Source organism: Aptenodytes patagonicus, chromosome 18, assembly GCF_965638725.1.
Source record: "Aptenodytes patagonicus chromosome 18, bAptPat1.pri.cur, whole genome shotgun sequence".
NCBI classification, from domain to species: Eukaryota; Metazoa; Chordata; class Aves; order Sphenisciformes; family Spheniscidae; genus Aptenodytes; species Aptenodytes patagonicus.
The window spans coordinates 5969925-5986408 of NC_134966.1; the positions used below are offsets into that span (position 1 = coordinate 5969925).

Sequence of the window (16484 nt, forward strand, 5' to 3'; positions counted from 1 at the left end):
CTGACGTGGGCCTCTCGCTCAAGAATTTGAGCTGGATGATATAGGAGCATACGTATAGGGCACAGGGCGAAGGAGAAATGAGTCACTAGGAAGGCACAGTACGTGTCCCATCCAATCCAACTACCAAGGAACTGTGTGAGAAGCTAGAAGGTGGTCTTGCAGTGCGTCACGTTTCACAACTACCTGTGTTCATCCAGCTACCCCAGTCCTCTTCCACCTTGACTTGCTTCTAATTTGTACATGGTCACACTCTTGCCTTATGCAGTTACCATGGTGGCTGGCAACTTTTAGCCACTCATCCTACCTTATTCTTCTTACCCTTCAGGAGAGGAAAAAGAAAAAAAAAAAGGCTGAAGGAACGGCAAATTAAACCAAAGCAAAGCGATAGGGACTCCTGAATTACGTACTGCTCTTTCTGTGCTGTTCCAGCTAAATGCCTTTCCCTTAAATCCGTATTCCCATTCCAGTGCAGGTATTAACTCTCTCCTTATTTTTATGTTAGCTTCAGTTTATTCTGAGCAGCCCACGTTTTTTGGAGAACATTTTTACGCAAGTGGCCAAGCACAATTGCAGCTGCTGTTAGCAGGAAGGTGGAAAAGGTCACCTCAATTCTGGTACGCATGGAACGCAGTTCTCAGACGGTTGCATCTTCTCTTTTATTTCTCCTTCTAGGGGTAAATGGGGATGGGTTTTGATGGAGAAGAGGTTAAGGACTTGAATTAATCTTTGGTAAACTATTAACTGTCGCTGGATCAGTTGCATTGGATTCATGTTTTGATATCTTCCCAACTAAAAGGGCAAGGGGATTTTTTTAATAAAAGCTTGGATTCTGGAGCACAGTTATACATGAGGCTTAAAAAACCCTACAATCATGTGTCTATTTGCACAGCTGTATAATTGCATTATGCATGGGGCCCTGAGCTGGCACAATGGCAGGTTAAAATGCTGTGTGTATTGCTAAAATGAGGGTCAGCTGTATCAATGAGGGTTGTTAATACAAGGACTAGTCATACTGTGTTAGCCAGCAATAAGTAACTTGCAAAGAGGTCAGATGAAGCGTCCCAGCCTATAGAGACTGGAAATCTCCAGGACAGGCAGCAGTGTTGGGTAGTAGCAGTGAGTGATACGGTGGTAGAAGTCCATCCCTGTGTGTCTAAGTGTGGGGCATTAGCTATTCTATGCTGGGTAGGCTCTCACGCTTTTAAAACAATCCTTTTCTTGTCATCTTTACTACAGATAGAAGTTACTATAGAAAAAAAATAGGTTATGATTCATTTGATGTCCTGACAAATTAGTAGCACAGAAAGACCTACCCTGGGCTTTGCTTACTCTTCCCCCTGACTGTTTTCTACTGTACCAAGTTTGGCTGGATGTCTTTTTCAAAAGATTTCCTTTATACTAATTTACTGCTTATGTATAGGAGGGTTGGTAATCTTAGGGGAATGTTTATTCATCAGTTACCTATATGGTTCAGGCAGGTTTTCTCTGTTCAAAATCTTATCCTGGGCATGAGATTTAGGATAGGGATCTCCAGGGTTTATTTTTGTTACTAAATCACGCCCTTGATGACTCCTGCGTTAGAGATCACGAACTTTTCACTTTTCCTCGGGGTCAGTAATACGCTGCGGAGCCTGAGCAGTCCTGCCTGGCAATCCTTCAGCAGCAACAGGGTCAGCCCTGCAGCAGGCTCCGCTTGGGGCGATCGAGCATGTGAGGTCCTACAGAGGTGAGCCAGTGGGAAGGGAGCGAGGCTGTGCGGGGGCCGGAGTGCGGCCGTGGGGCTTGCGCTGCACCTGCTCCATGCGATGCACCCATCTTCCCTGCAGAGCGTTGCTCCTGGGACCTGCTCTCCTGACTGCCACGCAGTTGGAGAGCTCAGGCTGCCTTCCAAACATCCTTCAGTCTGCTGCTCTGGATCACTCTCTCCCCTGGATGCAATGAAAACTCATCTTTTGTAAAGAGCTACTAGATTATAAATCCTCTGGGAGACACTTTAATTAACAGTTATTCTTGTTAGACATTTTTGGCTTGGGGGAAAAGAAGTTTTGAGGAGTTATTAGGAGTTGCAAATGGCTCTCTAGAAACCTGATTTCTCCAGTCGCATTGAAAAAAATGAATAAATAAATGAATAAATTCAAAGGAGTTCAAACCTCATAGGTTAAGTATTTTTTCCTAACCTGTTTCAGATCAGTGCACAGCTGGGTGCCTGATACCTCCACTTTGTTCTCACCCTCTTCCAAGAACCCCCACTACTCTGACATGTATGAGTTGACCTCTCCTATATTACAGAGCCGTATTTAAGAATTTCCAGCATTGACACCAATTTTATTACATTTTGTAACACGTTGATTTAAAATATGAAGTGCTGGGATGCGATTATGTTGCAACTCATGTAGGAACCTACAACACCAAGAACTATACATCCTCAGCTGGTATATATTACAACACACAGTGTTCCTCCCTCGCCAGGGTGCTAACACGTTACTTCTGTTGTGTGCTAGCACATAGCAGAAGACTCCGAAGCTGGGAGACAGTTGTGTTACCCCTGTGTTACAGCACGGGTCCAGGAAACTGGAAGCGTGAAACACAGCTGTGATCACAGGAATGCGGTCCACAGCAGAAAGATGTGAACGCTCTTTCTCTACTCCATGGAAATATATGCTTCTGCAGATGTTATTGTGCATGGCTTTTATCCCTTTATGGTAATAGCGTAAGTTGAAAGGAAATTCTGGCCATGGTGTTATAACTGGCCCTTCTCCCCAGGTCTTCTCCAAATGGTTGTATTATGGGTCTCCTTGAAATACTGTCAGGAGCACCATCCTGTTATAGAACCATCATTAATACTTATTTTTATTTTTCTAGGGTCCACCAGGTCTGCCGGGCTTACCAGGACCACCTGGCAAGAGAGGTTCCCGAGTAAGTGGTTTAAAAATTTCTCTCCATTTGTACTTGCATCTGCCTGTCCCACTGTTCCAAGGGTTGTTGTATGTTCCTATGGCTGAGTAATGATTGCTTTAAGCCCCACTGTTGAGGTCTGGCCTTTTTCCTTTTTCTCATTCCCTGTTACAGGTTTTCAGGAGGCCACACTGGTGATTTGCAGCCTCCCTGGGCTAAGGTTTGGCATCAGCAAAGGCTGGGAATGAATGCTTCCAAATGGCTGTCAGAAGAATGAGCTCTGTCTGTCTCATTTTGTTTCCAGTATCCATCTCTTCTTGCAAATCCAGTGCTAAATATTAGCTTTGGCTGCTTTTTGTTCTGTCCTTCACTCTCCCCAGCTTCCCAAATTGCTTCCTTTTGAGGTCCCTCACTGTCACTATGCCTTCACTAGTGAGGCCATGTTCTTGGACAAAGGACTCAACACACAAGGATGAGCTTTTGTGTTCCCCAGACTGAGACCTGCTCTCTGACTCCTTTTCAGGATCTAGAGCAAAATGTCTGAGCTGTTCTACAAGATCCATTGCAAATTCCTGAATTTCTTCCTCCCTACTTTAAATTCTGACGCAGATCTTTGAACATTGAGTGCTATGCTGAGGAAACATCTGGTGCCGAGTGCTGCAGCTAGCTGTGAGAAAAGCTTTCTGCATTGGCCTAGCTGCAGAAGTAGTCTCCCAAAGCTGGGCAACGCGCCTGATCTGGATACAGTTAACTGTTGGCACCACTTTCACGGTAGCAAGGTGCTGTCCCACAAGGTACGGTCACGGAGCCCATTTCCTGAGCACTGCACTGACGTGGGTTGGGAATCAAAAGATGCAAGTGTCTGAGGCTGGAAGGAGGGAATATTTGGATCCGTGATCCAGGCAGCATCCTGGCCTGGCAGCAGAGGGAGATTTCCTCACACATACTTGGCTAAAACTCAACCCCATGTAATGCCTTTAAAGAACAACCAAGAGGCTAAGAGCTAGAAGGCTGTGCATTCCCTGAGGACACTTGTTACAGTCCTGTGAGATCTTGCAGTAACCAGTAAAGATAAACGCAGCTCCTTTCTACAACAGTAAAAACCAAAAGGTCTGCAGGACCCCCTGCAGCCTGGGCATGGATATCAACAGATCTGAATACTGACTTGGGCCATAAGTGTAAGGCATTAGATAGCACTAGGCTCGTGTGTTTTATGGACAGGACAATCTGTTCCACACTAGATATGTTCTTTAGTGAAACATCAGCACAACTGGTTGTACAGCCCTGATGTCTTCTGTTTACAAATACCTGAGCAGCAACCACATCAGCAAACTGTCTGGAGTTTACAGTTCTTAGCAAGTCCCCATTAAGGCTGAAAGTTTGTTCTTACCCCATCTCATTACTTAGGAGAGGTGTTTGGTGTTACTTCTTGCAATCCTGTGGTGTGCAAGCTAGACTCCGTGTCTGGAGACCCCAGCTGCATCCCCTGCCTGCTGCGTGAATGACCAAATTTCAGCTCTACATCTGAATTCCACTACCTGCCAAAACTTGAGGTTTTCTGAAGAAAAAAGCATTGTGGAAGCCGTGTCATAACTTTCTGTGTTATTCCCCAGCTGTGGCATGCTCCATCCTATATTTAAGATCATCCTCTGAAAGACAATAAGCAACAGAGGATTTCTGAGTTCAGTCCCTGCCAGAGGTGCTGAGAATCAGCCCAGGAAAGTGGTCCCATTTAGGAAGTGCTCTGCACAGCTGAGCCCAGCTTGGGTCAGACCTCTGCAAAGAGGCTGTGCTAATTTTGGGAGGGGGCAAAAGGGTCACTCTGTAAATGTCTGGCCTGGAGCACTGGAGACAGAACTGCTCTGTGCATAAGTTGTTTTGACTTTGCAACATGTTTGTAGTATTTTTTTTCTTGTGGTTCTTTGGGGTTTAAGGATTTCATTGCAAAGAAGAAGAGCTGCCAGAAACTAAGACAGGCTTAGGGGAATTCTTGCGTCTTTTGTGTTTGTTGTGCATGAGCCACTTAAAAATAAATGTGCAACACTGCAGGGGTTATGTTCTACCTCTGCCTAACCGGATCCTCAAACAAAGCAGCCACACAGTTCTCACACCAGCCCAGCCCAATGGTAACCCATGAGGTGTCCCATGGGGCTCCAGACCAAGATTGGAGCTCCTGAGGGGGGCTGTACATTGCATGCAACTTTGCCGTGCTCGATGCCAGAGGAAAGGAAGGATATTTCCTTGTCACCAATGCAGTTTATGGCCTAAAGCATGAGACATAATTGCCCTTGTTGTAGCTTGTGTAATTTCTACATTATTAATGCTTATACAATTACTTGGCTCATTTGAAAATCTAATCGCAACATTTGACTCACGACCTTTTGTAGCTGTGAAGTCCATAAAGTGGCTCTCTTGCTGACGTAGCGCAGTATTTCCACTCCTTTGAATTCTGTATTGTCTCTGTTTTATTTCCCTTTCTCCCCCCATATTGCTGAGGGTAAAACGAAAGCTCTGATTAGCTTTTGCTTTGAGGGTGAGACTGTGGTCAGTGACAGTTCGTAAGAAAAGCTGGCTGATCCCACGATTCTGTCTCCTTGTTTCCAGCAGATAAGTATCGCTAGACTTGCCTGTACAGTCTGAATGTTGCTCTTCCACGTAAGCAATGCCACCTGGCTTGCAACAACAAATGCCAGTCTTTGTAAAAGCATGAAAGAGGTTGTGTTCGGGACACATCCTGGCATTCAAGTGCAACCCAAGGTGGAGTAGCTAAGTGGATAGTGGCAGTCTTGAAAATGACAATTTCTCGACTTTTAAAAGCCGATCCCCATTTTAGGAGCGTGGAATTAATTTTACACCCTATCACTCAGCATCAGGGACCCACTGAGACAGATTCAGACTGTAGCGATGTTCTTCTCTCTGCAACTATGAAGGCAGAGATATCTAACAAATGAAAGCTGGGTGTTTCTTCTTCCCGTTATTGCCTAAGGGACTCCAAGGGAAAGGAGTAAAAATGTTGCAGTTCTGATGACTGGAAATGATGGCTAACAACGCTTCCTCAGGCGCTTTGCAAACCTGTAGAGATATTGCTGTATTAGTCATGTGCACTTTACAGGAAGGTTTTCTCTCTGTCTGTATCCAGATAGGATTGGTTTTGGCTTTTATGTCTGCATTAAAGAATTTGAGGCATAAGCAAGAGATCTGCCCACACCGCTTTTCCTCAAATGAATGTGCCATGTGCCTCAGCAAGTGTCTGTGTAAGATCCGAGGTGCCTCTTGAAGGGAATGGCGGTTTTAGCAATGAAGGTTTTCCCCGGGTTTCTGTGATGTGAAAGCACTTTGCCGGGCAGGTAGTGGGACACCTTTTCCACAGCTGTGTGTGAGAGCGGTGGCACTCGGGTACGCGCACAGCAACCCGCACAGAGCAGTTCTGTGCAAGCAATGTGCGTTGCACTTCATTTCTGCAGGTGACCTTTGCATTTCTTCAAACATCAAGGTTTAGGGGGAGGCAGTGACCGAGGCTGGGTTTTGCTAGCAGAGCTGTGCTAACAAGCTCTACAAGTAACTGTCAACAAAGGGCTCCCGGTGGAGCAATAACTTCTGCACCATCGTAGCTTATTCCTGCCTCACCCAGGACTCGAATAGCTTCGCTCCCAGGCTGTCTGCATCAGAGGCTTTTGCCAGCACATCTATGTTGGTCAGTCCCCACTGGTATAGTTAGACCAGCAAACTACCTGTGATTTAATCAGGTCTGCAGAAAAGTACTGTGAACCATGATACTTGGTCTTAAATGTTGCCTTCTGGGCGAGTGCTATGTAAACCCTAGTTATCTGTCCCCCTCCTACGTGAAGGAGACAGCAAGCCAACACGTGACAGGCAGGAGTCCGGTTGTTGGCTTCACTCCCAGGTCAGCAAGAAAAGAGCTGTGGTCAAACTTTCCAAAACAAATAATTTAGGAAGCCAGCTCCCACTGGAAGCCGATCTCTCTGTCTAACAGGTAAGCAAACTCAGATGTAAGGGGAGTGTTTTACCCATGTCCACGCAACAGGTCAGAGGCAGAATTGGGAATAAAAATCCTGGCATGCTGCAATTGCTCTTGTTTTATTTAACTTCTCTGATACAATACAAGAGAAATCTAAATGGATGGGTGAAGAGAATACCTGTGCACTTCCTGATGCTTTCGGATGTTCTTGCCATCCTCCTGTGAACCTCAGCAGCTTGAAAGATTGCAAGGTCCCAGTGTAACATGTCCCTGTTACATTTGGTCTGTGGTTGCAAAAAATCTCCCTTTCTTTCAAAATGCAGGGCTTCCCTCCTAAAACAAGCAAGAACTTAGTCAGCTGTAGAGGTTCCCCGGTATCCTCATTCCATTAGGAAGATTTTCCAATTTCTGAAAAGAAGTGTTTAAAGAAACAGTTTGTTTGGCTTCACTTCAAATATTTAGCTCATTTTTCAGCAAGCCAGAGGTCAGAGTGGGATCTGTAGGTCAGGAGCAGAAAAACTTGCTTTACACAGTGAAACCCCAAGACATAATGAGTTTTGAATTGAGTGGTCATTCCTTGGACTGAAGCTTTCTAGCATTTAGCAGGAGTTCGGAGGGTTTTTTTTCCCCTCCTCATGAATGCTGGAGGGATGGGGGGAGCTGTGCACAGTTATACTTTTGTTAATTTTTTGGGCTGTGAACCAGTACACATAAAAGCGCTTCTGTGAGCAGGGTCCCATCTCCAGGCGCGTCACCGAGATGAACTGGATGGCACAGCGTAGTTCTCAAGTAGCATCGTTCACGTAAAAGACATTCCAGGGAGATTACAAACCCGTCACCTTTGGGACAACACCCCCCCCCCCGCCCCAGCCATTTGGAGAACACATTCAGGGATTGTTCTGGTCTCCGTGCCGCTGAGTCTTGGGCTGCTGCTGTCCCATGGTAAAATTTTCCGTGGAATTTCTGGTGCAAGGCTTGGAAGATTTCAGATGCAAGTTTGCTTGCCGCTAGATTGGATTGTTTCAGCGGTTATAAGGGAGCCAAAGTGGGTGGGTAAACAGGCGCGCGTGCAAATAGTAATGCGTGCTGTGGAATTTTTTTATTCAGCGGTCTCAGCATTGTCCCATCCTGTGTGTAGAAAAGAGGAGCAAAACTAATGTATTGATGATAAATATATTTAGGAGAGTCCCAATTTCTAGATATGAGTGGGAAATTGAATTAAGTCCAGGATAGCATGAGTAAAATATAGCAATTAACTATAGAACTACAAAGCAGTTAACTCTTGAATTGCTTCTCCATGGAAAGAGGGCTATTTCTGGGAGCACTGGTTGGAGATGGGTAATTCTGATGGGCGCAGTAGGAGAAGAGGAATGAACATTGGACTGGGTTTAATAAAACAAGGGTGGGTAGCTTGGGGGCATGATGACTGTTATTGGGGCTTGCAGATTGGTGCATGGATTAATGTGTAAGGCCTGCCTGTTCAGATTTTGTATTGCTAACAGCTCCTGAGGCGGATGCTGTCCTGTACCTTTTGTTACTCAGCCCATCTAACTGTACCACACCGCATCTTCCTCCTCTGCCAAGAATGTGGGTGTAATCACAGATTCAGGACTAACCATGTTGGAACACATCAAGATCAGTTATTTTTTACCATTTTTAGGACTACTGCCAGACTACGCCCTTTTCTCTCCACAGTTATGAGAGCAGTTTAAAATGTTTAGCGCAAGCCCCAGACTTGGTTACAGCAGTTTCTTGCGTGCCAGACTGGACTTCCCACTGTCACTTCATCAGCAGGATGTGGCCACTTCTCACTAGGATAAGACCACATTGATCTTTGGGAATAGGATGGGTTTCTGACCTTCCTTTGCCTGGATCACACGCTATGAGCCTCATTTAATTCAGTGGTAAAGGCTCCATCTTATGTCAAGAGCCTGTGTTTTTCGTAATCACGTGTTTTGTCACTGGATACTGGGACTAGATTCTTTCTCCCTTCTTTCCTTCTTTTGGTTAAGGCTTTTTATGATTGTGTTGCTGTGCTTTGGTTTAGCTCTGGAAGAGCCTGCACCAAATTTTGCTGGAGGTGTGATTAGTCTCTTATCCAGGAGCTCTTGATCAGCAACTGAGCTTCCTAAGTTCCAGGTTTCCTCCTGGAAACTATGGTTTTCAGCTAGGAGTCACACCAAACCATGCTGTTCTCTCCAGTCTGACAGTTTTGAGCCTGCCCCGGGCTATGGTGGAGCACGGATTTCAACTAACTGCACTGAAATAGGCTTTGAGCCAAGCTGCCTGATTCCAAAGTTGAATAACAGCTGAATTCCCTCCTCAAATCTAGCAGCAGTCTGGATTTATGAACCCTGTTCAGAGCTACCTAGATTATTGCTTACGTGTAAGAGCTTTTTAGGAACCCATCTTTTATAGAGACTTTACTGTTCTGATTTCTGTCACTTAATATTAATTTTCATACATATTTGAGACTTGGAAAACTTGGGTTGAAGCGCTTTTACTACCACAGACTTGTTGAATTACCTTAAACAGCACATTGTTTCTGTTGCAGTGTCCCACCCAATGAGGTGGACAGATGATGTTTGCTGGGAAGATGAATTTATTTAAGACTACTTGGTGCTCAGTTACTCTGGTTACAGCAGCTATATGGTTTTCAAATGGCAAATTGATACTCAAATACCTTAATTCTAATTAAAGTTCTTTCAGTTTCATTGGAAATTCACAGCCAGGCTAAACTATCGGAGAATTTCAGGCTGAAAATTTGGAAGGAAATTAAGAATGGGACAATAAATGTATTTGGTTTCAGGCTGAAAATTTGGAAGGAATTTAAGAATGGGATATTAAATTTATTTGGGGAAAAAATGCCATTTGAAAAGTTCAGCCTCAGCCTTTTAACTGAACAGCCTCTTACAGCAGAGCAGCATGTGTTGTGAAATAGCACTGAGCACTCAACAACTGTCTATACCACAAGATACAATAGCTAAATAAAAAAAGCCATTATTTTCTATTACAGTGTAGTAAAAATAAAACTGAATATACATCAGCGCACTCATGTTCTCTCAAAAGACAGGAATGGCACTGAACTTGGATGGCAGTCACATGTTTAACTGCAGTGATTTTCCTTGGAAATCAGACCCTGAAGATTTTGGCCCCACATATGCTGAAGAGCTCATCGGAAATACTACAACTTACTGAGAAAGTGTCTGAGTGGCTTTTTATCCCCTAGCCTGTACTCCTTCTAACTAGAGGGTACAGTAAAATGCTCCTCATGGTGGTGTAAAGCTCACACACAGTCTTGGCAGAACAGGAGCCCTTGGAATTGAATCTTCAGGTTGTTTCATCTCCCAGGAACGTCTTCAAGAGGACTTAGAATTGTTATTACTTCTGCCTGAAAGGTTAACAGATCTTCTGTGCTCTATACAATCCCGGGATAAACTATTCTTAGCTGCTTATTCCAGATAACTCCCTAAATAGTCTTTGGAAAATATGCACGGTGGGTTAAAATACGATGCAAAAGGAGATACTGCTGTATGTGATCTGAGGTAAATACTCTGACAGTGTCGTCGGCTTGTGAGACCTATGCAAAAATACAGATTTAAATGGTTTAAACAGGGGCTTACCTCTGCTCCCCCCGTTTTACTGTCCGGCCATCCATTCTCTTTCTAACCTCTAAAGGCAAAAATCTGGTTGCTGGGGAAATGAGTTCATCTCAAATAGCTGAACAATTTAAAATTTCCCTTTAGTCATTAGTTGTGTTCTCTTCCATTTTGGCTAAAAAAAATTGTTAACACCCTGCCACGGTTCCACTCCCCTCTGCCTACCTCCACCTCTTTCTGCTGGGGCTCCTTGCACAGCTTTGACTCCCCCGACCCCAAGGTAGTTTCTGTTCCTGGTTGTGGAATATTTGGTGTACCCAAATCATCTTGTTGTCATGACACCACATGACACATCTTGTGGTGACAGACACACCACCTGAAAGAGCCTGTGGTTTCAGCCTGAAACCACCTTCTGTAAAGGTAGGTGGGAACCGGCAGCCAAGTTTCACCGCTCCGAAGGCACTAACGAGAGTCCCGCTGAAGCTGTCTTCCTGCTGGGGGGCAGGCTGCTGGTGCTGCGCTGTTAGGTCCGGCCACAGCACAGCCTGAGACTTTCTGCCGCTCCCGGGACTAATGCAGATGCCTACGAACGCCTTTTGACTCTGTTTTGCGTTTGTTGTGTTTTTTAGGGTCCCCCAGGTCCCCACGGAAACCCTGGCTCACCTGGGCCCCCAGGCCTGAAAGTAAGTATTAATTGGCGTGAGGAGCTTTTGCCTTCCTGTTTCAGAGGACATTCCAGTGGGGGAAGTACAGACTTTTTCATCCTGCTCTGTACAAAATGACAAGTAGCCGAAGCCATTTCTCCCCTCCCCTCTGCTCACACACAGGCCCTCCAGCAGCACAGCCAAAGCTTTTCCCTGTGCTTGCGAGAGACCCTGCTGTGTGCCTCGGTTCTTGGTTCTCCCTAATTTCAAAGACTGCTTAATTAGGATCCTGCTTAAGCTATGCCTGTGCCAGGCATAGCCTGCTATGTTGAGACGAGGGCAGTGGAATCCTCCCACTCCAGAGCCTCACCAGGTCTGGATTTCTTTCCTTTGTCATTTCTCTTCTGGGGATTTTGCAGCCTGCTCATCCAACTTTGGGTCCGGACAGCGGGGAGGGGACTGGCAGCACCTGGGGCTTCCTCTGCCTTCCTCCTCCTGAAACTCCCTCGTCTCTCCTTCCCTCTCCAGAGTTTCTGGGAACCCTGGCCTCCATCAGTCCTCCCAAACCGATCCCATTGCTTCCTTCTAGATGTCCTCATCTCTCCCATGAGGTCTCACAGACCTCCTCCTGCAGCACCAGGAGCCCCGTGTTTTGTCCTTTTCTCCTGTGCACACGTTCTCCCCAGGGAGCTGCAGCCGGGTGGGAGCTGGAGTCACCCCCCTCGCAGCCGGACCTCCTCCCTTTGCATGAGACTCTAGCACAGATGCAGCTCCAGAGGGGAGCTAATCCAGTGTGCTGCAAAACCCTTCAGAAAGACGTTTTAATTCCCAGCTTGTTCCTGTGTAAAAGGCTTTGTGTTACCTAAAGACTGGGAAGTTCCTGGGAAATTGGTTTGGATTGTTTTGGTGTCGTTGTTTACACAGAAATAGATTTATATTTTATAACACCTAACTGGGACTAAGGAATAGTTGAGTTTTGAAAGGCAGTGCTTAATAGAGGTTTTCACTACCAAGGAAGCTGTGGGATGTCTCAGCCAAACAGAGAAAGGTACAAGCAAGAGTCTTTTCTTTTTACAATCTCATCAGTAGGCAGAGATGTTATGAACACTATTGATGCTCTGGGAAAAAGATTCTGGAAACTTGGCATGCTGCCTCTACGTGATTAAAAATTAGGCACTGGAGACATGCTGGTGAACAGCAGCTGTTTTAAATTCTAAAGTGTAGTTATATGGCCTGAAAAGGGAGGCTGTAAAAGTTCTACATCGTAGTGTTCTGCATTTATTCTCCGTCAATGACTTCCAGATCACACTTGTTGAGTTTTATAAGTCAAATCAAAGTTCTTTTCTCTAGCTTCCAGTCCTGCAAATTCAGCCTGATCCAATCTGTAGAGTCAAACTATGTTTCTATGCTATAGGATTTAAAAAAAAAAACCCACACTTTTAGCCCAATGCCATGTCAGAAATCATCATTTCGTTGTAAAGCTGTATTCAGCTGGTCTCCTACTAGAAATAAAAACTTCCTGTAAACATTTTTCCTCCATCTTGATGCGCAGTCTGGCAGCAGGAAGCCCTCGGCGGATGGATAGCTGTAATAGTCTGCAGCAGAGATATGGTGTCATCAGTCTGTGCGATACATTTTAATTTTGTCTGGCCACCATTTGCAGGATTAGGCAGTTCTGCACGATGCTTCGTCAAAAGAAGTATTAAGTTTGCAATGGGATGTGAGAGCTGTAGCTCAGCCCAGGCCTGGGCGTAATTTCACCTCTAGCAGGGAGAGCCTGCTAAGCCATGACTGCAAGACCTTTGCATATGAAGCACTTTTTGGAAGGTGTTTATCAGAGCCCAGAGTTTTGACTTCCCTCCTTCCCTTCATTCCTCTGGTGTTACACCAGTTGCAGAAGATGGACTTTGCACGAAAATTTGATATTTCACCCCCTTACATTTTAAATACCTCTACCCTTCACCAGGCTTGGCAAGCCTGCACCTGGGTATATCTTCTTAGTAGACCCAGCCCATGGCTGAAATTATAGACTTGTGAAAGCTCAGCCTGGGCATCAAGGCAGAGCAGCCCCAACTAGAACTTCTCTTACTGAGAGCCTTCAAGTAGCTGCTGGACTAGGTCTTCCTTAGATAGTAGTTAGTACCATGGAAAAAACAAGCAATCCAAGAAAGGAAACTGAAGTTTCCCAGATAGATACAGCTTGGAAATCATGACTAACACCAAGTCATTGTCACTTAGGAAATAACCCAGGAGCATAATTTTTATCAGCTGAATTAACAGAGCACTCATAAGGTCAGGCAATCAGCTGCCTATAAGGGATGTGATGTGGCATCGCAGCTGGCAGAGAGGTGTGTGTTTGTGCACGTCCCTTCTCCGGTTGTATTGCACTGGTGAGCACCAGCGTTGTGTTGTCGGACTGCTACATTTCTGAATCTATCCTGTGCAGAGTCCACCTTATTCTTAGCACTGGAGCTGAGCACTTGTAGGCCCTTGCGCTTAGGAAGCTGATCTTCTGCACAGAGCTGTATGTAATTGTTGAGCCATATTCCCCCTGATCTGTTTGGGCATGGTTCCACTGACTTCAGTGGCATTACACCCACTCACGCCACCTGAGAATTTCGCCCATCGTGCTTTCTCAGCAATTTATAATGTGCAACTTCTTAAAGGGGGCTTCTTGCCACTTTTTGCATTCTGTTTGTTGTCCTTGGCAGCTGCAAAATTGCTATTGCATCTAGTTAGCAAAGACTGATTATAGTAGATAAGCTCTTAAATGGCTGTAGACATATGCTGGGCTAGGGTTGTGCCTGGCCTGTGTGACCTGTAAGCTGCTGGTGGGGGCAGAAGGGGCATTTTTGCTAACGACTAGATGTAGCTCCAAGGATGCCCTAATAGAGTTTGGGATTGGGAGGAGGATTAGCTGTCAGACAGGGTGTGTTTTTGAAAGCCATGACAAGAGCTGGGAGGGTTTTGGCATCAGGCGTTAGTATGGTTTGCTTAGTTAGCTGCTGTGGATAAATCTCTCTTGTTACAGTGCTAGGAAAAATTGAATTTTCCTTTTAGTGAATGGTTTGGCTCTAAGGTAGCTCATCAGTTTGGCTCACTGATGTTTAAAATGCTATTAGTGGGATTGCAAAGCTGAGGTGTTTAAATTGCACAGCTCTAGACTTCTCCCAGGTAGGGAAAAAAACAGAAGAAAACAATTTCTTCCTTTACAAGAGGAAGTACTGTACTCAGCCAGTTGGGATGGGAGAGAGAGACGCTTGTGGGCATGGTGCCAAGGCTTTAGTGATGGACAAGGCTTAGGCTAATTCCCATGTTGTAGTTGCTGTGCGAGAAGAGTTGGGCAATTAATCCACAATTTCAGCCCTCAGCATCCAGGCATCTGTGCTCTCTGGCCCTGATGCCATCTTGCTGATTAATCTTAGGGAAGTGTAATCCTACTTGTGGCTGAGTTCTCCATCTGTGTGATGGTCTCAGCAGTGTTGAACACAGAACCGTGATGCAAAGCACAGTCTTTGCTAACGTGATCTGGAGCTTCCCAGGGAAAAATGTGAGAGGCTTGTATTCCTTTACATGGCTGAAAGTCATTGCATTGAGCACATGGCAAGATTTAGGGAGAGTGGTGGGTGTCTACCTGCTGCAGTAAATTAATTTTGCAGAGTAGAAATTAATACCCTGTGATCCTGAGGACTGCTTTAATCTGTTCCAAGCAGTTGTAGCACCCACTGACTGCTCTGAAGCTCAAAGAGTGGGAGAATTGCCCTGATAACAGCTGCATGCAAAGCAAGATTATCTGCATGACTTCATTTACTGTTTGGAAACCAGGCAGCCTTCATTCAGAATTTGTACAGATGCATCTGCCTTGAATCAGCAGTGCTCCCTACAGTCCGTAGCCAAGTAGTCTCACTCCCTGAACCTTGCAGCTTGTGGTGGATGGTGGAGGAGGAGAGGGAGATTTACACTCTGTGCAAGGTGGGAAGTATGTGTCGAATGCAGCCGCAATGAGGCTGCATGGAAAAGCTGCTCAGCTAGCTATAACTAGACCTTTGTGCTGCTAATGAGAAATGCCAGTTAATAAATACTATTACTCCTTTGTAGGGTCTCACCTTCCCTCCCAGCACTTCACTTGACAAGCATTAATTAACCCTCACAACTGTCTTGTGCTTGGTGGCCGGTTTTGAATCCCGTGCTGCTGATGCGGCACACAGAGGTTGCAAGTTGTTGATGATCACAGCGGTGTTAAATGGCCAGTGCCTGATGTTGGGACACCTGTGTCCTAGCTGTACCAGAAGAGATGTTATACAGACCTAAGCTTCTTTGCGTGCTAAGCCTTACCTTTCCCCTGCCAAAAGAATCTGGCACGCTTCAAATCTCTTCTAGTTTTTCCTACTTCTATGTCTCACCCTGTTAGGTGCACACATCACCTTTCCACCTTTTAAGAATTTGAACTAGGATTTTCAAAGGGATCTACTGGAATTAGACGTTCAAACGCTGCTGAAATTCCAGCCTGTGTTCGTCAGATCACAGTCTTAAATTGTAACTTCTCTCATCACAGTTGTTAAAAAGGAAAATGAAGAATACTGCCACTTAAGATAAAGTGTGCCTCTTTCTTCTGCCAGCCTGAAAGCTTCACAATTGCTCTGGCTGTTGGTAGTGTCTAATTAGTGTAACTTTCTCTGCAGTTTCATCTGTTCCCCACAGTTAAAAAAGCAACAGCAACTAGCAAGATGTTAAGAAGGCTGGTTTAGCTGCAGTAATAGGCTTGGTAATTATTTTTGTGATGGTAGTTGTAGACAAGGAAGAAATCACAGCTGTCTAGTCTAATAAGTATCAAAAGTCCTGACATTTCCTTTTTGCAGTTATCCTTTCTTTAGTCAATTTAATACTGTCAAATACTATTTAAAACTCAACGCTTTAGCAGCAGCACTGACTCACCAAAACCAGCCCCGGAAAAACAGCTATACCTGGGGACTTTAATACATTTGGGATGTCGGGGCAAGATGGAGGTAAAACAAAATGCTTTTCTAATTTGGAGGCTTGATGGAAGCAGAACCACGTCTATAGCCTGGGTCCTTGGATTATGTCATTAATGAAAGTTTTTCATTTCAGGGTCAGAAAGGTGATCCTGGGTTGTCACCTGGAAAAGCTCGCAATGGACAGAAGGTAAGATGTTGCCCAGAGTGCACAGGCATCAAGACCACGGTGCGCTTTAAGCCCTGCGCGTGCACATGGAGGGAGTCCATACTGCAGCCACGAGCATCACAGCTACTCAAGTAGACTTAGGACTGAAAATTAAGACTTAGACCCTGGGATTCAGGACTAAAGAGAGTTAGCTAAGGTATTGACCACACTGCACTGAAATGCTTG

General features: G+C 45.2%; 1 protein-coding gene across 1 annotated transcript in view; it reads left to right on the forward strand.

Annotated features, from left to right (window-relative positions):
- COL27A1 (collagen type XXVII alpha 1 chain) overlaps nucleotides 1-16484 on the forward strand; it is a 161881-nt gene that overhangs the window by 22513 nt on the left and 122884 nt on the right. Inside the window, exons 4-6 of the mRNA XM_076355186.1 lie at nucleotides 2863-2916; nucleotides 11103-11156; nucleotides 16227-16280. Coding sequence (XP_076211301.1) covers nucleotides 2863-2916; nucleotides 11103-11156; nucleotides 16227-16280 — 162 coding nt within the window. The remainder of the gene's footprint in view (nucleotides 1-2862; nucleotides 2917-11102; nucleotides 11157-16226; nucleotides 16281-16484) is intronic.